At 47.2% G+C, this 24,825-nt stretch overlaps 1 protein-coding gene across 3 annotated transcripts in view; it reads left to right on the top strand.

The window, feature by feature from the left end:
- LOC142590477 (uncharacterized) overlaps positions 1–24,825 on the top strand; it is an 83,800-nt gene that overhangs the window by 5,099 nt on the left and 53,876 nt on the right. For 2 of the 3 annotated variants that reach the window (XM_075702630.1, XM_075702629.1), the window contains exons 2-3: positions 4,754–4,960; positions 7,651–7,857. In XM_075702630.1, coding sequence (XP_075558745.1) covers positions 4,768–4,960; positions 7,651–7,857 — 400 coding nt within the window. In that variant the 5' untranslated portion in view covers positions 4,754–4,767. The remainder of the gene's footprint in view (positions 1–4,753; positions 4,961–7,650; positions 7,858–24,825) is intronic. The other variant, XM_075702631.1, reaches the window with a different exon arrangement.

The following is a 24,825-nucleotide window of genomic DNA, read 5'->3' as shown; positions in this document are numbered from 1 at the left end:
TTGGTGTGTACGTGCTTTTTGCACTGGGCTTTCAATAGATCACTCGCTTCTCACGCTTAAAGATAAAGTGAGTGCCGGCTAGCGTAGAAGTGGTTTGGCACAGGCTTGCTTTGTATGCAAGCACACAAGAATGCCAAAAAACATTCATGCCACGAAAGGGTCCGAAAACTATGTTATTTTTCTTTACTTTGTGATGTACCTCGCCGCGCTATCACTTCTAAGAAGCACAGGAAGGTCTGAAGGCACACAAAAGAGCGCACAATGTTTATTCTCAGCTGTATATGTAACCCTGTGAGGACAGCGCCCAGTGGCTTTCGGGGACACGGATAAAGAAGGTGCAACAGCATAAAGCATAATGCAACTCATGCTCAATAACAGCGTGCAAGCACTTATCAGCAAAAAGGCATCGGCTTGTTCGCAGCCCGAAAAGAAAGTAGTGTTCTTCTTGAGAAGGTCAGTCAGTGGATGGGTGATATCCGCAAAACGTTTAGCAAACTGACGAAAATAGGAGCACAAGCCCGTGAAGCTACACAAATCTTTTGCTGAGCAGTGCACTGGAAAGTTCTTGACAAGATGGATCTTATCAGGATCAGGATGTGTACTGGCAGCAGTGACAAGGTGGCCAAGAACTTTGACTTTGCAATGTCCAAAATGGCACTTAGAAGAGTTAAGTTCAAGGCCAGCCTCCCTAACAACTTTAGGAATAGCAGCCAAGCGACTGAGGTGACTGTCGAAATGTAGGGGAGTATATGATGACATTGTCCAGATAACAAACAGTTGGACCACTTATAGCCCTGAAGGATAGAGTCCATCATTCTTTCAAAAGTTGCTGAGGCATTACAAAAATCATTACAAAGGCATAACCTTAAAATGTAAATTCTGTCCGGTGTAACAAAAGCGGTATTGTAAAACACGGGATAGTTGGTGCATTCTGTTAAGAAAAACCAGTCTCTTTCCTGTCCTCCTGTATGTTTCCTGTGTGCATCTTTTTTTGGCTGGTTTTTTCTCAATAGAGTGAAAGCAGTCTTCTCATGGTCAAGTTCATCACCGGAAATCTGCCAAAGGCCAGATTAGAGCCGAAGAGAAGTATTTCCATCTGTGAACACAGTTGAGGGCATCATCAGTCCACAGGACAGAGGGTGCATATCCTTTTTCATGATCTGGTTCACTTGACAGTAGTTGACAGAAGATCGCCAGCTGCCATTCTTCTTTTTGACCAGGATAACCAGCAATGCCCAAGGACACAAAGACGGCTCAATTGCACTTTTCTTTAGTTTCTTGTCTACTTCAGCATGGATAACGTTTCATTCTTTGTGAGACACGCGATAAGGTCTCCTGCAGATTGGACTGTATCACCAGTGTCATTCTTATAAGTTACAATGGAAGTCTGTCCCAGTGGGCGATCCTGCAAGTCAGACATCACAATAAGACACCAGCATGGGACAAGGACCTGTAGCTTGTTTGGTAAGCAGGTCTTCAGCAATCATCTTTGAAGATATGTCAGGATCCGACGTTGCGGAACCTATCGGACAGCAGGTAAATGAAGACAAGTACGGACCATCTAATACAGAGACAGCCGTATTGTCGATGGGAGAAGCGTTGCCGAGCGACATGCCTTTCTGGACAACTTGTGTACCTTAACCAAAATTTTAAACGGGAAAAAATCTGCAGTTATTGGCACTAGTCACAATGGTATGAGGAATGACAACTCTGCTTAGCAGGAGAACATTGAGATTAGGAGTCTGCATTTAGTCATTGTCAGGAACAGATGGGAAGCATGTCAAAGGCATATATATACATGGGAGCTGGGGATGGCAACCATACGAAGTCTACAGAACATAAACAAGGCTTAGCTGATTTTGGAGGACACCAGCGAATAGGCCGCTTGAGTTGGAGGAGGCCAGCACTGCAGTAATCAGTGCTGAATAGTCCGAAAAATAGTCGAGGCTGAAGATCAAGTCACGGGAACGCTGTTTTAAGAACAGCAAATTAAACGGAAGTGTTGAAACCAGCAACAGTTACTCGGGCAGTGGTCATACAAAAGATAATGTGCGTCATTGTCAGGAACAGATGGGAAGCATGTCAAAGGCATATATATACATGGGAGCTGGGGATGGCAACCATACGAAGTCTACAGAACATAAACAAGGCTTAGCTGATTTTGGAGGACACCAGCGAATAGGCCGCTTGAGTTGGAGGAGGCCAGCACTGCAGTAATCAGTGCTGAATAGTCCGAAAAATAGTCGAGGCTGAAGATCAAGTCACGGGAACGCTGTTTTAAGAACAGCAAATTAAACGGAAGTGTTGAAACCAGCAACAGTTACTCGGGCAGTGGTCATACAAAAGATAATGTGCGTTGCTCCGTCAGCGACCCAAATAGCATGAGATGCGGCAGGTGTAAGGACTTCAGATGGCTACGAAGGTGGTTGCTCATCACCGAGATTAGGGCTCCAGTATCAACAAGCACTGGAACAAATAAACCATCGACTTCTACATTGACCATATTGTGTCTGGTCGGCAGGGTGAGAGGCTTTGGCGGAGAGGTTTTCAATGCAGATCCACCTCCGGGAGCTCCATCTTTTAGTTTTCCAAAGGTATATGCCCAGGTCAGAATCATGCCCACAGGCGCCAGGGCTCGGGTGACCTGGACGGGCATCGACTTTCAGGCAAACGGGACTGGTGACTGCTCGGCGACGGTGGTCAACCGCGCCGTGTGGTTGTACCGTCAAGTGTCGTGCAGGTTCATCTCAACTTGCTGCTGGAGATAGCAAAAACCGCTATCTGGACGAGGCCTGTTCAAGAACGGTATCGATGACCAACAGTTGCGACAGTATCGGGCGATGTGCCCAACATGGCGAGAAGTGAAGCAAAAAGGTTCGTTCAACAGTGTTCGCCACCCTGTCATGTTGCGAGAGCCTCGAGGGATCCACTCATTTTTGGTATGCACGAGCGAAGGGCGTGCGGATAGCCTCGAACTGGTCATGGTACATACTGAGTGCAAGCCGATACTAGCGAGTTCTTGACACACGATAGCCCGAACAGTGTGAACCATAGGAGTGCATGTATCAATTACAGGTGGGTAACGAGCTGCAGGACACATGGCTTTCAACTTCCTCTGCACAATCTTCGTCAGCTGCTTTGAAGGATGCTGCCGGCGAAGGAGAGTCCTGTCGGTCATCACAAGAGGATGTTGCAGCCGTATTGGGAAGCCATGCAAATAACTGATGTGATGACTTTTCACTTGCTCAAAACGCTTGCATTTCGTGATAATATCATTAACCAAAGTACAGTTGTTACAAAGGAGTAAATTGAAGGCATTATCAGCAGTACCTTTTTAGGTGTTAGGTTTTAGGTTAGGTTAGGTTTTAGTTTTAGGTTTTTTAGGTGTTAGGTACGGTAAATGGCTGTGAGTGTAGGTTATGGAGGTCGAGGATTGTTCTCAATTTGAAGAGATTAAGGTATAATTAGTTAAGAGGAAACAGGCTAGCCAACCTAGTCATAGTCAGGGTAAAAGTAGATGACAAGACAAGGGTAATTGGAGATAAGTGGCAGATGCCGCCCAGGGCCATTGAAGAGTGGCACATACCCAGTGAACCAGCTTGGCATCAAAAAGGTTTGTTGAAGAGCAGCACATAGACAATGTTACATGCTCCCTGTGCCCAACGTACTATAAAAGCACTCTTGAACTTTTTAAGTGAGACTGGTTTAGACGATCGCCTCTAGAAGCTGTGAGACGTGTAGTCAGTACAAAATGTGTTTGCGCAATAACTTTTTGTGGCAAGATTACTTTTTGTATGGACAAGATTACTCTTACGTGTATTGCGTCTCCAGTGCGCATCTGCATATTGGACAACGTGTATATAGTATCTCATTGTACCATATTATAATAACCCGCCACCTACCTTTTCCTGTATTTCCCACTTCCCCATTCCCCAGTGAGGAGTAGCAGGCTAGAGACACGCTCTCCAAGCCGACCTCTCCTCCTTTCCCTTCATTAAAATCTACTCCTCCTCCTCCTTCCCTCAGCAGTTACAGTTCCCTCAGCACAGCAGCCAGGTGCTCTACCCATTTGGCCATAGACTACCCAGTGGCCAAAGTTGGCAGGAAAAAGGTTAGGTGCGGACATACATACACATATACATACATACATACACACATACATTCTTTCTTGCATTTATGCACACACACAGGGAGCTACCCCTAACTGGATGAAATTCCTAAACAATGCTGTTTTATTTAAAACATTTTGGCAAGCAATGTAATGTGTAGGGTACGTAACCGACGGTCTATCAGGGTTACAGAATAAGTACCAGCTGAACTGATGTGTCATTGTGGACAGCAGACAACTAGGTAGTGTGATGAAATAGAAATTTTGAAAGCACATAATAGTATCAGCTGGCACAAGACATGGGGATCTTAGAGTGGACATTAAACAGGCCGATCATGATGACCCTAGTATCATGCAGTCTATTTTCGTTATTTGGACTACACTGATAGCTTTAGAATATATCATAGGAAAAAGTGTCTGACATATGTTCAACTGTCATGATCCTTTCACAGAAAAGAGGTTGCTTTGCTTTGGAGTAATCAATGTGGTTTACCACCTGTAGCCTTTTAGGAATACTGAACCGAAAGGGTTATATTGTATTCCATGGCTATGCATTGTAAAGTGCCCCTGCATTTATTCTGTTGTTGTATTTACCTCTTTTCAATACCGTAACAGGACTGCAATCACCCCAATTATTTTCTGCAGGCTTCACAATTTCGATGAGCCTAGCTGAAAGCATTCCTGCCAAAATGGAATGCTACACCCCTTCCAAGGTCATCGGTCAGGTCGAGGTTGGCGTGCAGTACAGCTTGCCTCTAGCTGACAAGTCTATTGGGTGCTGCTTCAAAGCATGGAGTGAGTCTAGGAGCGTGCAGACTACACAGACTCTGGAGCAGTTAAGCTCCACTTCAGGTGGGCAGTGACTGGCACTTCTCTTACATTTGCTTGCGTGTGAGCGTTGTGAATGGCCAAGTCTGAGTAGCTTGGTATCACTTGCTAAAGTGTGTGTGACATTCTGCTGCCGAGGACAAATTAGCAGGTTTGCGAGCCTTGTTTGCATACTGATTGGAGCAAAATGCAGAAATAATGCTGTGCTGATCACATTGAAGCAACTAAGATGGCAGAGTTTAATTCAGAGCCCTCATGACTTGACGTTCTTCTAGGCCTGAAATTGCTCTGTTATAATGTTACATCCTTGAGTCTCTTAGTTATGCTTAAAGCGGTGTACTTGTGTAAGAACAGGAATAGAGATCCATGCAGAATTTCAGTCGACCCTTCTGTTTAGGCTGAACAAAATTAAAACAAAATTCTTTAATGCAGTATAGGATACTACAAAGAAAATATACTTTGTTTTATCAATGTGCTAATTCATTAAGGGAGGCAGAAACCACATGTGAACTGTCAGGAATCTTTTCTAGGACAGCTTTGAGTCACGACATCCAACAGCACATCATCGGTAATGACTAAGCAGGACTAGGCATGTGCATCAGTGTTGTAGCGACCATCCGTCACTTCGTTGTAGAGCTGTGCACGGCCTCGGGCCAGCCCGAAAGCCTGGACCCGGCCCATCTAGCCCGCGGGCCGGGCTCGGGCCATTTGGAGATTCTCTCATTTGGGCTTGGGCCAGGCCCGGGCCAGGCTTTCTATGTCTCGGACGGGCCGGTTGGGCTCCCCGATCTCGACTGTGTAACTGATGCGAAAGTATGCTTGTCGTCTTGCATGTAGGTACAGCAGGAAGTGCAATGTATTTATTCATCAAAAATGAAAACAGTCTCACAGTGTACCTAGACTCGCCACGGCAGTTGGGCTGGTTTCACTGTCACTATGTACGTACATACATACATACATACATACATACATATACATACATATACATACATACATATACATACATATACATACATACATATATACATACATAAATTCTTGCTTGCATGAATGCACACACACACACGGAGCTACCCCTAACTGGATGAAATTCCTAAACAGTGCTGTTTTATTTAAAAAAACATTTTGGCAAGCAATGTAATGTGTAGGGTACGTAACCGACGGTTTATCAGGGTTACAGAATGGGTACCAGCTGAACTGATGTGTCATTGTGGACGTCAGACAACTAGGTAGTGTGATGAAATAGAAATTTTGAAAGCACAGAATTGTATCAGCTGGCACAAGACATAGGGATCATAGAGTGGACATTAAACGGACCGATCATGACGACCCTAGGATCTTGCAGTCTCTTTTCATTATTTGGACTACACCGATACCTTTAGAATATATCATAGAAAAAAGTGTCTGACATATGTTCAACTGTCATAATTCTTTCACAGAAAAGGGGTTGCTTTGCTTTAGACTAATCAATGTAGATTACCACCTGTAGCCTTTTAGGAATACTGAACCGGAAGGGTTATACAGTCGCCGACCGTTTATTCGGACCTCACGAGGACTGCAAAAATGTCTGAATAAACAGGTGTCCGAAAAAGCAGATTAAAGGGAAAAAAATGAAATCCTTTATTTTCACGCACTTATTCGGGCTCGGCAGTAGGCTTGAAGAAATCGTGAATGTGCCGTTGCACGCTGTTCCGTTTACGCGCAATCAGATAAGCCTGAATCTCGGAGAGGGTCGTATGGTCACTATAGGTGGCTGAAAGCACAGTCACTGCTGGTACACGCTCCGCATGCGACGGCAGCATAGCACATGGTGCGTCATCTTCCGACTTGGTCATCGTCCGGCGGTGCAGGGGAAACCTGAGGAATGATCTCGCCATCGTCAAGTTCAGCGCATGTCAGTACAACAGTGTCGGCACCTGTGAAACTGTCAAATGAAATGGTGTCTGGAATCGCAATGCAACCACTGCGCAGGTCTTGACAGAACATTTTCAGCATCAATAGGGGCACATCGGAAGGCGACAAATCCTAGGCCTCCCGGCACCCGCTTGCCGGCATTCCCCAGCGCAGTCTGGACGGGCACTGGCGGCACCATTTAACACTAGACGCGATGTTTCCGTATGCCGCATTGGATCACCGGAACCTCGACACAGCACACAAAGCAAACACCACCATGCCGACACCAGTTGCACAAACGAAAAACGTGGCCTACTCACAGCGTCGTGGGCGAAGAAACAAATCCGCTGCGGGATTGTCTTTACTTGGTTTACTAAGCTGAAACCGGAATTGCTGTAGAACCGCTCTATCGAACCAGGCAGAAACGATGATGATGAGCGGGGATTTGCAGTAGCGGCAGCAAGGAGGCCCCGTTCAAAACAAAAATGGCGTTCAGCAAGTCAAACCATGTACCGGTCAGAGTCGGTGCGTGGTGCTCTCGATCGAGTTGACTCGAGTGTCCGAGAAATCAGATGAGAGGTTGCAAGGTGTCCGAACTTTCGGCAGTTGTTATACATTATGGTCTATGGGGAGAATGGCGGTGCCGCGAAGCAGACTGAATAATCGAGCTTGTCCGAATTTTTTGGAGTCTGGAAAATCAGTCGGCGACTGTATTGTATTCCATGGCTATGCATTGTAAAGTGCCCCTGCATTTATTCTGTTGTATTTACCTCTTTTTGATACCGTAACAGGACTGTAATCACCCCAAATATTTTCTGCAGGCTTCACAAATGCGATGAGCCTAGCCGAAAGCGTCCCTGCCAGAATGGAATGTCGCACCCTTTCCAAGGTTGTCGGTCAGGTCGAGGTTGGCATGCAGTGCAGCTTGCCTCAGGCCGACAAGTCTGTTGGGTGCTGCTTCAAAGCATGGAGCGAGTCTAGGAGCGTGCAGACTACGGAGACTCTGGAGCAGTTAACCTCCACCTCAGGTGGGCAGTGACTGGCATTTCTCTTACATTTGCTTGCGTGTGTGAGCATTGTGAATGGACAAGTCTGAGTAGCTTGGTATCACTTGCTAAAGTGCGTGTGACATTCTGCTGCTGAGGACAAATTAGCAGGTTTGCGAGCCTTGTCTGCATGCTGATTCAAGCAAAATGCAGAAATAATGCTGTACTGATCACCTTGAAGCAACTAAGATGGCAGAGTTTAATCCAGAGTCCTCATGACTTGACGTTCTTGTAGGCCTGAAATTGCTCTGTGATAATGTTACATCCTTGAGTCCCTTAGTTATGCTTAAAGCCGTGTACTTGTCTAAGAACGGGAACAGAGCAGCATGTCAGTCGACCACTGTGTTTAGGCTGAACAAAATTAAAACAAAATTCTGTACTGTAGTTAAGCATACTACAAACAAAATATACTTTGTTTTATCGATATGCTCATTCATTGAGGGAGGCAGAAACCACATATGCACTGTCAGGAATCTTTTCCAGGAAAGCTTTGAGTTACGACATACCGAAGCACATCATCAGTAATGACTAAGCAGGGCTAGGAATGTGCAACAATGTTGTGGCGACCATCCGTCACTTTGCTGTCCCCTCTTCTCGGAAATCCAGTTTTCCTTGCCATGGGGGTCCTTGCTCCGGAAATCCAGTTTACCTCACAGGGGTGGTCATTGCCTGCTGGTCTTTCTTGGAACCTAGGCGGCTGCCTGACTGGGGCACCACCACAGCCACTTGGCGAATGTGACTTTACAATTGAACAAAGCCAATCGAGTGTGCATTCTCAAGCTGTCAATGTGTATTCCTTACGTACCCTGAAGAAAGCTCCCAACAATTGGTGATGCGCAGGACATTACATTTTATTTTCGAACACTAGCCATGGACGATGCTACTTTTGCAGCTGCTGACAGAGACGGTGACATGATTACATCTGCTGATATTGCCGCAGAGCTTCAGCTTCCCAGCTTTTGGCCCAAGAATCCCTGAGTTTAGTTTATGCAAGTAGAGGCCCCTTTTTAACTCTTACGCATTGCTTCGCAGACAGCAGAGTACCTGCATGTCATTGCCACATTACCCTCCGACATCGCTGTTGCCGTAGGTGACGTGCTAGTGGGTACGCCTTCGGTCACTGCATATGATGACCTGAAACACATGGTCCTGCAGTACCTCGAGCCATGACAACAGAGTAGGCGCCAAGAGCTCCCCTTCGAGGAATTCGGCGACCAACAAGCGTTACAACTGCTGAACTGGCTGCATTAATTACTGGGCGAACACTCTGTAAACAAGAGCCAGCTTCCAATTTTGCACAAGGTTTTCTTGCAACACCTCCCACAGTCCTTAGCATGGTGCTGATGGGTTCTGGCGAGATGAGTCTCGATTAATTAGCTACGTTTGCTGACTGCATGTGACCGCTCGTATGTACACAGCTACCTATCTCTATTCTGAGAGTCTTGGAGCCAAGAGACTGGCTCTCATGCCTAGAGGAAACTGTCGACCACTTTACCAGTGCACTGGAGAAGCTGGCGACTGGCAGCAACACTGATGACCAATGTCAGCATAACCATTCGGCTTCACAGTCTCACAGTGCACCTAGACTCGTCATGGCAGCTGGGCTGTTACCACCTTCTCTTTCGCAAACAAGCAAGTCGTTGCGCTCAGCCCTGTTCGTGGGCGGGAAATGCACCGGCCAGTCGCTAACGATGGCTGCCACGGCCGCAGATCGCCAGTATGCCAAATCCACACCCATGCTCCACACAGGGAACAACAATGCCATCGTGTCGTATGGGCTCTGGTCAATAACGCTAGCCATTGGACTCGGGCGCTTGTATTGGTAGGTGTTTGTGATTGCCGACGTCAGCTTGACCCCAAGGCATCAAGCCACTGGAATAGCGGGTGCGGGCAATCGAGGACTTCCCCTCTCCAACCTACTTCCGAAGGTTGCTTGAGTTTTTGGGGCTCGTGTATTTTCGCAGGTGCTTGAAACACATCCTGTGCGCAAGTTCTTCAGCCACTTACTGATGTGCTGCATTGTGACTCAAAAAAAAAAAAACATGCCTACCTTCCATTGGTACTTGGAGCAAGAACACTCCTTTCAGAAAGCCAGAACATGGTTGACGACTGCAGTGTTTGTTTATTTATTTAGCATACCCTCGGGGGCCAGTACGGCATTATAGAGGGGAGTGGTTACAAGCAAAACGGGTAAATTCAGCAAACAGGAATTAATAAAGCAGAAGGTTATATATATACAGTCAATGACTGAATTTTCGGACACCCAAATTTTCGGACATGCCTGATATTTCGGACGTCTTCGCGGCACCGCCGCGAGCCCCATAGAATCAATGTATAAGGACCTCTGAAGTTTCGGACGCTCGAACCCCCCGCCGTCCAATTTTCCGGACTTTTTGACGTGACGGAAGGTCCTTTGGCTCCTCGCGTAGCGGCCTTTCGAAGAAAATCGAATTGCAGCCGAAGCATATCACCGCTTTTAACCACAACTAGCCGAATCTAGCTGCCACACACCAATGTGGTCTGGCCACGCTGGCTATGTTCATCGCCTCACTTCCGCCTCCGGCGGAGTTTCCGGAGCAGCGCCATTTCGTTCGTTTGCGCAGGCCACGTTTTGGCTAGCGTAGTGTGTGGTTGTGCTGTTGTGCTCTGCAACGCTAGGCCTAGGTGCTTCGACGCTCGTCAGCGAACTCCACTGTTCAACTTGAGGACTTCGCTTGCCTTCGATGGCCCCCACTCCGTCTTCGTCGTCCTTGCCGATGGCATCGAAGGGCGGAAAACAGTACCGTCGGTTAACGATGAAGAAGAAAGCAGCCATTATAAAACAAGTCGTGAGCGGCCGATCGCAGGCTGACGTGAGCAAGGAGGTCGGCATTTCTAAGCAAACAGTTTCGGATTTCCTCAAGAACAAGGGCAAGACCTTGTAAGCGGCCGAAAAACCATCTGGTGCCCAAAAAAAGAATGCAAGCCAAGGTGTTCATCCAAAGCTTGAGGAAGCTCTCGTTGTGTGGCTTAATTCGATGACAGCAAAGCGGTTGCCGGTCTCAGGCTGCATCTTGAAAGAAAAAGCGGAAACTCTTGCGCTTCAAATGAACATTGGGGATTTTAAATTTAGTGATGGATGGTTGAGGAACTTTAAACATCGGAATGACCTCAAGTTCAAGAAGGTGTGCGGTGAGAGCGGCGCCGTCGACAGTGCAGTTATTGAGCAGTACAGCAACTGAAAACTTCAGTCTTTGTTGCAGCAGTTCTCTGCTGACAACGTTTTCAACTGCGACGAAACTGGTTTGTTTTATAAGATGTTGCCAGAAAGAATGCTCGCTTTTGCTGGTGACCCATGCCATGGTGGCAAGCACAGTAAAGAACGGCTGACCGTTCTCGTCGGCAGCAACATGTCTGGCAGCGAGAAGCTTCCCTTGTTAGTAATCGGGAAGTCAAAGAAACCGAGATGCTTTAAAGGGGCAACGCTGCCAGTGTTGTACGAAGCCAACAAAAAGGCATGGGTGACTCGGCAGTTGTTTGAAAGTTACGTCCGCAGGTTGGAGAGGAAGTTTGAGCTTCAGAACAGACGTGTCGTGCTCTTCATTGACAACTGCGCCGCTCATTTTCACATCAAGAATTTGAAGGCTGTCCAGCTGGAATTCATGCCACCCAACACGGCTGCAGTCCTCCCCCAAATGGACCAAGGCGTTATCCGCAATTTGAAACTTTTGTACCGTTCGCGAGTACTAAACCGCATCGTGCTGTGTGCGGAAAACGGCAAAGGCTACAACGTTGATCTTTGGTCTGCTGTTGGAATGCTTGCGGACGCATGGAAGGCAGTGAGGCAAGGCACGATCCGCAACTGTTTTTGCCACGCGGGCTTCGTACTCGCCACAGAGGAACCAGACTTGCCTGAAAGCAACGACACTATTGACGTGTGCCCGCCCATGGACGACGTGATCAGCGACCTCCGCTCTACTGGGGTTTCCATACCCACACAAATAACTTTTAAACAGTTTGTTGACGCTGACAACGAGCTCGACTTCTGCGCAGAACTGACTGACGAGAAAATAGTCCGTCAGGTTGTGGGGGATTCGGAAGACTCCGATTTTGAAAACGAGGAGCCAATGCCTGCGCCGCCTACAAGCGCCAAGTTGACGCGAGCACTGTTGACTCTTTCATCGGTATACAGTGCTGACATGACCCTTGCTCAGATCGAGGCGAATATGATCGCATGCAACCGGAACGCCGTCCAAACAATCGGCAAGTTCTTCAAGCCACTGCAGCAATAACACCGGCTGCCCGACGATGCATATGTATATAATAAAACTGCAGTCGGCTGCATACAGAGTTTTTGAACGCCTCTTTTTATAGCAACTTCACTGATGCTTTGGCAGGCTTTCGGAAGCCTGGTACTTCGCCCTCTACCTCTAGATCCGAGAAAAAAAATAAAAAAAGGTGCGTTTTTTTCGGACTGCCTGAATTTTCGGACGTTTTTATGTTCCCTAGAGAGTCCGAAAAATCGGTCGTTGACTGTGTATATATAGATATAAGTATATTGTCCTTGTCTTGTCATCTACTTTTACCCTCACTATGACTAGGTTGGCTAGCCTGTTTCCTCTTAACTAATTATATCTTTATCTCTTCAAATTGAGAAAATCCTGGACCCCCCTAACCATCCTAATTACAAAAAAAAAATGGCACCTAGATTTTTAGGTATAGAAAGTTAGCATGGCGTTCGTGACTATAGGTTGAACAATGGGAAGAAAAAGGTTTCTAGTGTTACAGTGGTAGCTATGACATTCTTGAATAATTGGTGATATGTGATAGTGGTCATCGAGGCGGGAAGGCGATTCCACTCATTGGAAGTACATGGTAAAATGACTGCAAAAAAGCGTTCGATCTGCATAATGGCATGCCGACCTCATGAATGTGATCTGGTCTGGGCAACACATACGGAGGCAGGGAAATCAGTTTGGTGCGTAACAGCAGGTGATGAAATAACTTATGAAAAAGGCACAGAAGGAATATTTTGTGATGTGATGACAAGGACGGTAAGCTAAGGCTAGATTTCATGGCACTGATACTTGCAGTTCTATTTTAGTTAAAAAGAATGAAACGAGTAGACTTACTCTGTAACATTTCTAGTGAGTGCATTAGGTTTATTTGACCCGAATCCCAGATTGAAGCATCATACTGAAGTTTGGGTCCTATTGAGTTTTATAGAGGATTAATTTTAAGGAAGGAGGTGCTTTGGAAAAGTTGCGTCGTAAATAACCTAGCATTCGGTTAGCGTTACTTATTATATGGGAGATGTGGGCATTCTAAGTGAGATCGGATGTGATGTGAAGGCCAATGTACTTGTACGTTGTTACCAAATCTAATGGAGCGTTATTAAGGGAGTACACAAGTGGTTCACTGGTAGTTCTAGCTAGATACACGCATGAAATTACATTCGTTAGCATTTAGTTCCATTAACCATGAATTGCACCAATGCAAAAACAGCGTTAAAGACAGCTTCAAGGCTGGTTACATCCTCATCGCTAGTTATTTCGGTGTAAATTACACAGTCGTGAGCAAATAGGTGAATTATAGATGAAACACAGAAAGGTAAGTCATTAATATGTATGAGAAAGGGGAGGGGTCCAAGCACAGAGCCCTGTGGTACACTTGAATCAGCATGACTCAGATTAGAGGTTCCTTCATTAGCTGAAACAAACTGAATGGTTAGTGAGGAAAACCTCAAGCCAGTACAAAAGTGTAGGATGAAGGTTCAGTTGGTGCAATTTGTAGATAATAAGCTGTGGCATACTTTATTGAACGCTTTTGTGAAGTCTAAAAAAGTTAGGTCTGCAACTGAAGAGTGGTCAAGCAATAGGTTCAGTTTATGCATGAATGATACTAGTTGGGCGTCACATGAATATGTTTTGCGCAGGCCGTGTTGAAACTCAGAAAAAAAGGAGTTTTCTTCTAAGAAGTTGGCAATATGAGAAAACGAAATATGCTCGATAATTTTGCATGGTATACTGGTTAAAAAAATAGGCCGATAGTTCAGTGGGGAATGTTTAGTACCTGTTTCGTAGAGTGAGATCATGTTGCTCACCTTCCAACCAGCCGACACTTAACCTTTGTCAAGTGATTGCTGGAAAATCTTTGTAAGAATGATGGAACAATATGTCCTAGTGTTCTTTAGAAACTTTGCACTAAGTCACAACGAGTAGCAGATGAGAGTTTCAGTGATGCGATATTTTTTCTATGCTGACGGGTTCGATTATTAAAGGGTACATTGCGGCGTAGTCTTAAGATAGTATACTTGGGCGTGTTACATGAGCGTGTTTAGAAAAATTGCGGATACAAACGTAATTTAATACGGATGCACGATTGGCAGGGGGAATTGCGTTATCAGTGCTATCAACAAGGGTTATGGCGTCATGTTTTGGGTTAATAGTGTGCTAGAACTTTTTCGTATCAGTAGTTAGCATGGATAAAAATGTGTTCTTTAAAAAGTTAGCTTTAGCTTGCTTAAGCGCTGTCATGTAGTTATATGTAGCGCGTTTGTAAGCTGCCCATCTTTCAGTGCTTGCAGATGTTTTAGCTGATCTGTACAAACATTTCTTTTTGTTAGAAAGGCGCTTAATGTGGGTGTTATACCAGCAATCGCATTATCATTATAGGAAAGATTGCAGGTAGGGATAAATCCTTCTGTTAATTCACTAATTTTAGTAAAAACATATTCCACTTTGATTGGACACTGGAGATATAGAAATCAGTCAAAAAAGTGCCAAGGAAAATACAGAGCTCGTTGTTAATTGTTTCAAAGTCAGCTTTCTTATAGTCGTGAATTGCCCTGATTTTTTTTTTCTGATTTCGGACGTGAAATGTTGATGTTGAAACGAGTGAGCGCTTAAGGACAGTAAGTAAGTAATGTTCGAAATAAAATCGGGTCGTGTTGTTAGCACAAGGTCAAGGGTGTTAGCAACTTGTGGTGTGATTCTGGTGGACTGTTATCAGTTGACTGAAAGAGAACAGTGTGCACAAGTGAAGAAAATCTTGATTATGCGGAGAAAGGGTGTATCACAATGGGTTCGCTATGCCAGGCTATGTTTGGAGTGTTGAAGTCACCCAGTAGAAACAAGCGTAAGGAAGGAAAGCGTGTTACGACAATATTGATTGTCTCTTGTAATCGTTAGGAAAGGAGGCGGCGTCAGTAGGATCGTGATAACATATGCCCATTATAATTTTTTCGTAATTTCAATAATTGCCCAGACTATCTCCAAGTTAGTAGCAATATTAATGTGCTGAGAGTGTAGGTGTTTATCAATTGCCAGAAGAACGCCACCACCTTCATGCAAGGTATGGTCGCAGCATTAAACTGAGAAGCCATGTGCGGTAGAGAAGATTTCATGGTCTCTAATATGTGGATGCAGCCAAGTATTTGTAAGTACAATCATATGTGGGTTGAACGTGTCGACTGTGGAAGTGAACGAGTCGTGTTTGTTTTTGATGGTTTGAATGTTAGTGAAAAGGACAGACACGGCGTATAAGTGTCTTCCACTGCCCCTCGCGATTCCCTATGGACGATTAGGTGGTGCAGTACACGCTTTGGTGTTAACACGTGACGGGTGTGGTATGACGTGCTCTCTGTCATGCTGTCTGTAATAGGATCGTACATGTACTGCTGCTTGTTTACGATTAGTTTGTTGTATCGGATATGAAACAGGGGTTTGCCCGCTAACTTCTTCGCAAAGGCAATCAGTGTACTTCGAATATGGCGGTTGGCAGGTGAGCAGTGATCACAGATCGTGATGCCTTTATTTTTTTAGGAGCTCATGCGCGGAAAGCGCCCTTTCCTTTACTTTGCGGTTGCTGAATTTGGCTATAATGGGGCAGCATTTATCAGGTGTATACGAACCGAGACGATGAGCGTGTTCGATTGCCATGTCGGGTAGATTGCCGATGATAGTTGTTAGCGCGTTAATGATGTGGGCCTCAGATTCTTCCCATGATTCGGGACAATCAGGGATGCCATGAAAAATTACATTGTTTCTTTGCGATCTGTCCTCTAGGTCTTTGAACCGAGATTGCGAAGTGTTGCATTTGGAGGCGATCCCACCGCTGGCAACCAGTTGTAAGAGTTGAGGAAGACATCGGGATGAAAAACTTGGAGGTTTATTTACATTATTTACAGAGAGTCAATTAACAGTCTTAAAGTCATTACGGGCCGGCAGCAACTCGGACGCTGCGGCCGGTGGCAAGAAGCTCGAAAAAGATGAATCAAGGAATGCTCTCTTGCTGCTCCCGGTCTGTCTTTTAAGCCCTTCGGTGTCTCGAAGACACGTCACGTTCGGCCAATTGGCGAGCCCGCTCAGGGGACGCCATTTTCGGCCAATCGGCGAGCCCGCTCAGGTGACGCCATTTTCGGCCAATCGGCGAGCCCGCTCAGGTGTCATTTTCGGCCAATGGTAGGCGCCCGTGTGATTGTGTCACACCCAGCGGAGAGGGTCGCTCCTTGGTCCCCAATTGTCCGAGTGCTTACTTCTCTCTGCGGTCTTGCCGTCCCGGTCTGCAACTACCGTTACCAAGGCGGAGAGGGTCGCTCCTTGGTCCCCAATTGTCCGAGTGCTTACTTCTCTCTGCGGTCTTGCCGTCCCGGTCTGCAACTACCGTTACCAAGGCGGAGAGGGTCGCTCCTTGGTCCCCAATTGTCCGAGTGCTTACTTCTCTCTGCGGTCTTGCCGTCCCAGTCTGCAACTACCGTTACCAAGGCGGAAAGGGTCGCTCCTTGGTCCCCAATTGTCCGAGTGCTTACTTCTCTCTGCGGTCTTGCCGTCCCGGTCTGCAACTACCGTTACCAAGGCGGAGAGGGTCGCTCCTTGGTCCCCAATTGTCCGAGTGCTTACTTCTCTCTGCGGTCTTGCCGTCCCGGTCTGCAACTACCGTTACCAAGGCGGAGAGGGTCGCTCCTTGGTCCCCAATTGTCCGAGTGCTTACTTCTCTCTGCGGTCTTGCCGTCCCGGTCTGCAACTACCGTTACCAAGGCGGAGAGGGTCGCTCCTTGGGGCCCAATTGTACGAGGGCTTTCTCCCTGCGGTATTGCCTTGCTGACTTGCAAGTGCTGTCACAAATTGGCGGAAGGGGCCGACGCTGCCAGGGTTTCACGGTGCATTACAGCCGTCGTGCTTGGGGACCCACTTGACCTGGAACAGTGCCAGGCTCTCGCTACGCTTTCGGGAAGAGTCAAGCAGTGAATAGCTCCAGATGCGGCATACGAGGTGGGGGACGCCAACTCGTTTGCACGTGCCGCGCCTCGGGAATGTGGTATACGCGCTTCTGTGCTCCTTCATTAGCTGTGGCGCGATTCGATGTGGTCTGGTGAACTCGAAGTAGGCCCAGGAAACGGTCCCGTATCTAACAGCTCGTCCTCGCCCCGGAAGTTCGGAATGGCTGGTGAAATCAATTTGCTGGCCATGAGGAATGCTGAAAGAACCTGCAGGGTACTGGTGTCGAGCCTCGTTTGACGAACTTCGGGATCCTGGGCCCTGGAGAATGTACGTCAAACAAACAAAACAACACAGCGCTTCACCACGTGTAAGCGCAGGCTCTTCACCCCTGACTCGCCAGGCTATTACTGAGTCAAAATAAACTCTGACCTTTTATTTCCCCAATTTTGACAAAGCAGTTCCAACCAGCTTTCCAAACCGCTAGCCATTTCTCCCCGAATGCCGTCAAGGCAAGAGTGACATTGTTGTTGCAAAACAAAAGGTCGTTGTCGTTGCAAACAAATATTGGAAACAGCCGAACATAAGTTAAGTGGCCTAACTACACGAACAGCATGTTTCCAACCTATCGCTGTGGCGTACTTATCGCACGTATTGGGGCCACTGAACAGTCTGGTCAACTCTACAAGTACATAATAACAAGCGCGCTAGCTTTGTGGTCCCTATTCTGAATGCATACTTGCGTCGAAGGCAAACTTTTCATTACATCTACAGTCGAACCCGGCTATATCAAACTCGCCAAAAAACGCCTATCAGTTCGATATAGAGCATAATTCGATATAAGCCTGCTAAATAATTGGTTGCCATAAAAGCACATACCACTTTATTGATGAAACTAGCTTAGTTTCGCACGAAATAGTCCTGCATTTTCTTCTGCATGGGCAATTTCGCTGTGTGCAAGGCACGCACTTTTCCACTTTTTTAACACTTTCCTGTCCGTGGGAAAATACGCACTTTTCGGGTGGTCTAGTAAACATTTTTTTGCTGCTACACCAAATGTTTGATATTAAAATGTTTAGTATCAATTTGTAGAAGAGGGAATGCGCTTTTTAATGGTGTTGTTTGAAAACAAGCACTTATTACCAATTAATTGAAAAAAATCACCTAATAAGAAATTTGTAACAAAAACGAGAAAACTCCGCGATAACGTCGATGCTGCTTTGCACCAAGACAACATAAAAAAAATTCAAAATATACATTTTGAAGGGACAGGCCGTATACAACATTCATGCAAATATAAAATTCCTATCTGTACAAGACATTTTTTTACAAAGGAAAATGTCATCCCTAGTGGCTATCGTGCCACCGCACAAAGCAGTTGCGTGATGTGGTGAAGCACAAGTTTGCGGCGCACGTCTCGCAGAAAACGTTCGTTTTTTGTTCCACTTTCCGTTCTTGATAGCACAATTTGCAGTTCCTGTATCTTTGTAGCTTCTGGGGCTTGTGCTGTTGATCCTTAGGGGCACATGTAGCGGGAACAGCAGGAGGAGCCTTGGGGTCTGGATGTTGTTGCTCATCAAGTCCTATGAGCTGCTCCACCAGCTCTAGCCTGAACGCGAACTGATCAAAACGCGAACCTCTTGACAATTCAGGCACTTCGGGATGCTGCCGACGGTGCTCATCAAATAGAATAAAGCTGTTGACAACAGCAATATCTATACTGTGGAAAAACAGCGTTTTCCACCAGCGCACGCACTTCATCAGAACATTGTATGTCCCAATCAGCTGGTCCGATTTATCGACGCCGAGCATGCCCACATTGTACTTGTCAATCAGCATTGGCTTTTTCACCGATATTTCTTCCCACTTATTGTTGACTTTCCTTCTGCGCTTGGCAAGTACGAATTTGTTGGCTGTGTGGGCTGTCGACATCATGTGAACAACACGCTTGTCCTTCCATTGTAAATATAGAACGTCCTGGTCCCGTAGCCAGCGAACATCTCCTCTCATAGCTTTTTTTTCCCATTGGGTGTCCTTGAGCTCGGCTGGAAAGCCCCGACGATCCTTGCGCGTTGTGCCACAAGCAAGCGTCTTGCGCTCCAACAAGTGCACAAACAAGGATGTCGACGTGTAAAAGTTGTCTAAATAAATGATGTAGCCTTGATCTAGGTAGTCCTCTGCGAGTCGCGTCACAACATCGAATGCCAGCCCACGTGCGCTTGGTGCTTCTCGCTTTCCTGTGTATACACTGAACTGAACAGTGTAACCAGATTTGGAGTCCGCCAAAACCCACAATTTATACCCCCATTTTATAACTTTGTCCCGCATGTACTGTCTAATTCCGGATCTGCCTTTTGACTTTACCATCCTCTCGTCAACGGAGAGGCTCCGATCAGGTTGGAAGAATTGGGCAGATGAGGCGTTGATGTGCTTCAGCAGCGAAGCTACGCGATGCAGCTTGCCATGGGATGCGGCAGTTGTCTTCTCAGGGTCGGACACACTCAGGAATGCAAGCAACGCTTTGAATCTATTTCTTGGCATTACCGAAGGTGGAAGAAGACCAGAAAATAATTTCCGCGTGTTCCAGTAGCAGTGCAAGCGCGGCACTTGTACAATACCCATGTAAATGAGAAGTCCGAGAAACTTCTTCATCTCATCGGGAGTCACTTCTTTCCAAGAGCCGTCTCTCTCACTGTATGATTGCTTCTCCAAAATATGCATCCACGCATATTTATTTGTCATGTTGCATATTTCAGTGATTATTTCCGCCGTGAAGAACAGCGTGAAGAAGTCGACGGCTCTTGCGAAGCGCCGCGCGGAACTACGGAGCGCAGTGCCGAGGTCAACTCCCGGCAGTCTTCTCGCGCAAAACTCCACTCTTTGTGCCGCCGCCGACAAGTGGTCGTGTCCAAACGACGTTGACACCCTGCAGATAAGAGTCGTTGCCTTTAGAACATGCCGCATGTCTTTAGATCTGATCGCGGCCGCGATAAAATGGCTCGGAGTGGAAAACTGAACTTACCGGCGGATACCTGTCGACGTTCCGGGGCTACTTGACGCACTTTCACCGTCCGTGCTGAAGTCGGATGAGTCAAAATCATCTCCCGAGTCTCCGCTGCTACCATCATCGCAAAATTCTGATGCAGACTCATCGGAATCGGTCGAAACTCGCCGTTTCCGAGGAGCAGCTGCGCGAGATGTCGACGCCATATCCGAAACTACGCGTGCTCGTCAAGCGCGATTAAAAGGCATTTTAAAAATCCCTCCCGCGGCCAAAAAAGGAAACACAGAAGCGAAACTTCAAAAATAGTTATCCTTTTATGCGCTGGATGGCGCTAGCTGTCCATAAGCGCTCCGAACGGGAGAAAATCGACGTTGAAACCATCGACAACATACTGTCGATGGGCATAGGCGCGGACAGGAAAGTGTTAAGGAGTCGGAGCAGCTGAGGCCGCAACATTCCGCATTCGCGCAGAAGCACCGGACTAGTGCGAGCGCACCAATCACTTCGGAGGATGTGGGCCAGACACGGTCGCTGCTTTCCTCGTTGTGCCCATTTTCACTTGTGCTCGGCAAGATGTCGGCAATGTAGTCTTCGTTTTCGGGCTCTCCCGTGGTCGCGACACCATCATTTGCGCTCACCAACTCGTTCACCGTTGATTCGTCAACAGCTTCCGGAAATTCTGACTGCTCGCTTCAAACTTCGGCAACAACGGCAACGGCTTCGTCGCATTAATCAGAATTTACAGTCATCACCGAGCACGCGGAAGTCGGTACGGCTGAAGCTATTTTGGATGAACCACTCGTACACGGCCGTGCGTATGCGTCGGGGGCCACGGGCACTACGGTCGCGAGTTAGGCCGCTTTAGCCCTAATTTCCCCCTTCAAGATCGTGCCAAGAGTGCACCTCGGAATCTTGTACGTTGCGGGGACATCCGACTTGTCACCGCATTCGACCCGATTTATGATTTCGAGCTTCACGACGAAAGGCGAATTCTGCCGCGTCATCACGGCAACACTGCGGGAGAAGGCGCACACAGTGAACCAGATAAGCAGCGAGACAATGCGCACTTTCGCCATCTTGCACGACGAGGGCACAAGAGCCTCTGATTGGCTGTCTGAGCAAGCGCTGCGGGCGGGCGGGCCAGGATAATTTTTTGTAGGGGGGTGTCGGCGGCTCCGAGGTAGCGCGGTCACGTAGGGAGAGCGGTTAGATGGAGCCGCGCCGCCGGGTTTTCCCGTCACCGCGAGGGAAAGCCAACTTCCGGGGGCACTTTCCGCCGCTTGACGTTCGATATATCAGGAGTTGCTACTTGTTTTGTTCGATGTAAGCGTAATTTTTGCTATATATACTCATTGTAACTATACCGTGTCCAGAAATTGTTCGATATAGTCAGGTTCGACTGTACTCACGTGTCTTTCTCTAGTCCATACAGGACATGTACCTTAAACGAGAACTTAATTTGCGTAACTTATGCACTCCGCAGAACCCTTTTAAAAGAATGCATCTCCTAATTACTAGTTCTACTCACGCTCGCTAAAGAAGTCAGAATACGGCTGCCCTCAACACACACGAGCAACCCAGTCATAAATCTGCTTCCTTCCGTCCACACAGGACACGCGCTAATGGAACTAAGAACGCTTCTCAGTGCAAATGATGCACTTACTGAAAACCTACGCGGTTAACCTTAGAAAATAGAAAAACGCATAAAAAAGAAGGTTAACTAATACACACGCGTGTTACTATAGGCCTCTCAACGATAACTTTGACATTTGGGTTACTTACACACACAAAAAAAAAGAAAGCCTAACTACTTATTAATGAACACCTCGCGAAACTACATGTTTACTTACAACGCGTCTTTCAACTCTCGGAGCTTCTCAAACAAAACATAAACAACGCTCATACTTTTACATATTGAAAGAAACTTAAATCGCAAAAATTATCCGATGCTCAAAAATAAAACAAAACATGTTTCACTCCTACGGAAGCTTTCTTGGCCTCCCGTTTCAAACGTTTTTGACTGACTCATACTTTTGAGCCGTACTCGAGGTGGTTTCTGTTCAAAAGCTACTCTGGCTACCGAGGAACAACAAAAGGGCTGACTCACTATCAGCTCCCCCAAGACGTTGCAGTCTAATGCCAATTTGCGTCCTGGCGCTCGCCTTTCATCACGAACTCGATTGACCGCGTCGCTACTTCCTACCACCTGGCCTTGTCTTGCCACCTTGCGCTCCCTCGCCCTACACGCTGAACTTCGAAAAGAACGACGGAACGACGAGGAATTTAACTGCCCCGTGCCCTTTGTCCGCGTACGTGCAGAACATGCTTCTCGGTCTCCTTTTGACCGGTAGCTCGAACGTGTTTGATGCACACACGTCGTCAACGACGACCGTACCGTTCTTTTCTTCGTGCTCTGCCTTTTTGCGTTTGTTGCCGTCTTTGGCGGCGTTACATTACTCACCGCATTCTGATCTTTACGGCGCTTTTTCCTCGCACTCACTTTCATGTCGTCTTCTCGCGTCTCGTGCTGGCCGTTAAGCATCTCGTCGGCCCGGATCGGTCTCTTACCCGCACGGTCTGAGTAATTTTCATTTAAATCTACTCTCTCTTGGCTATCTAGACTGGTGGAGAGCTGCACCGATCCCTGAAGAATGCAATTGTCTCCTCTTGAGCTACATAGCTCGCATTCCTGAGAGCTGCCCTCAACTGCATCGTCCAGCTGGCACTGCACTTCGGCACGCAGATCCGACTCTACAGTTATCTCGACGTGGGTGCTCGCGTCTGTCGGGTCAGCGGTACTGTGTACTTCGTTAACTAACTCGTTAACATTACCTGCGACGCACACGTGCGGTGACTGTGCCAATTCATTCACAGCTGGCCTAGCTGTCCCTACAGGGCTCTGTTGGCACAGTAGCTCGTCACTTTCACTACGGCCTTTAACGGCCTCTGTTGCCACTAAGGCATCGTTAGCAGCTAGCCTTTTCCCTTCACCTATAAAGGTGCCGCTAATCTCACAGGCAATACCTCTTTTGTCGGCTTTTGGCGAAAATCCGCTAGATACTTGCTCATTCTTGTGCTCTGTACTGCCTACAGAATTTTCAGACAGGCGTTGTCTTTGTTCCTTTAACTGCTGAAAATATTGTATCTGTTTTTCCAATGCTGCTATCTCTTTCTTGTGCTTTTGCTTACGTTCGTGACTCTCACGCTTACGTTCACAACGCTCCCGCTCCCGTGGTTCTTGTATCACCTCCCAAGCAAACTCAATGCTTTCATCATCATTGCCACCATCTTGAATCGCCTTTATGATAGCTGGCGTTTTCATCTGTTCGTCCACCTCAACTCCCACGTCGTCGCACACCAACAACAAGTCTAACTTCGTCAACCTTCTAAGATCCATGGCAGCTGCCCCAACTGGTGGTTAGAACTGTTTTCCTTAATTAATCTGAGCAAACACACAATGCAAAAAATTCCCGATTCCTAGAACTATCAAAATAAACACACAACATTTGAAGTCTGGCGAATCAAAAGGAAAAAAACCACGCGCTCACTTACGGTTGCAGCACCCTGCCATCTGGTTCATTGGTCCGCTGTTCCCGGTTCCTCAGGACTCCCTGGGTCGAAGGCTCGCTCTTCTTCGCTACTCCCAGTTCCTCAGGACTACTTGGACGAAGGCTTTCTCTTCTTCGCTGTTCGAAGTTCCTCGGGACTCCTTTGAACGAAGGCTTTTTTTTGCTGTTCCGGGTTCCTCAGGATTTCTCTCGACGAAGGTTGATCCGCAGCACTGCCACCAGTTGTTGCATTTGGAGGCGATCCCACTGCTGGCAACCAGTTGTAAGAGTTCAGGAGGACGTCGGGATGAAAAACTTGGAGGTTTATTTACATTATTTACAGTGAGAGTCAATTAACAGTCTTAAAGTCATTACGGGCCGGCAGCAACTCGGATGCTGCGGCCCGTGGCAAGAAGCTCAAAAGAGATGAATCAAGGAATGCTCTCTTGCTGCTCTCGGTCTGTGTCTTTTAAGCCCTTTGGTGTCTCGAAGACCCGTCACGTTCAGACAATCAGCGAGCCCGCTCAGGTGACGCCATTTTCGGCCAATCGGCGAGCCCGCTCAGGTGTCATTTTCGGCCACTGGTAGGCGCCCGTGCGATTGTGTCACACCCGGCGGAGAGGGTTGCTCCTTGGTCCCCAATTGTCCGAGTGCTTACTTCTCTCTGCGGTCTTGCCGTTCCGGTCTGCAACTACCGTCACCAAGGCGGAGAGGGTCGCTCCTTGGGCCCCAATTGTCCGAGGGCTTTCTCCCTGTCGTATTGCCTTGCTGACTTGCAAGCGCCGTGACAAATTAGCGGAGGGGGGCGACGCAGCCAAGGTTTCACGGTGCATTACAGCCGTCTTGCTTCGGGACCCACTTTACCTGGAACAGTGCCAGGCTCTCGCTACACTTTCAGGAAGAGTCAAGCAGTGAATAGCTCCAGATGCGGCATACGAGATGGAGGACACCAACTCGTTTGCACGTGCCGCGCCTCGGGAATGTGGTATACGCGCTTCTGCGCTCCTTAATTAGCTGTGGCGCGATTCAATGTGGTCTGGTGAACTCGAAGTAGGCTCAGGAAACAGTCCCGTATCTAACAAAAGAAACAAGCTGAGTGTTTAAAGTCTCTACAGATTTCTGGAGACCTGTGACGTGTTCCTTAAACTGATCAAGTGAATTTGCTTTTTCTTCAAGAGCGTCCAGTCTTTCTTGGATGCAG

The sequence above is a fragment of the Dermacentor variabilis genome, chromosome 8 (genome assembly GCF_050947875.1).
Source record: "Dermacentor variabilis isolate Ectoservices chromosome 8, ASM5094787v1, whole genome shotgun sequence".
Lineage (NCBI taxonomy): Eukaryota > Metazoa > Arthropoda > Arachnida > Ixodida > Ixodidae > Dermacentor > Dermacentor variabilis.
Note: the sequence above shows the minus strand (reverse complement) of the source record. Positions and strands in the feature narration are given on the sequence as shown.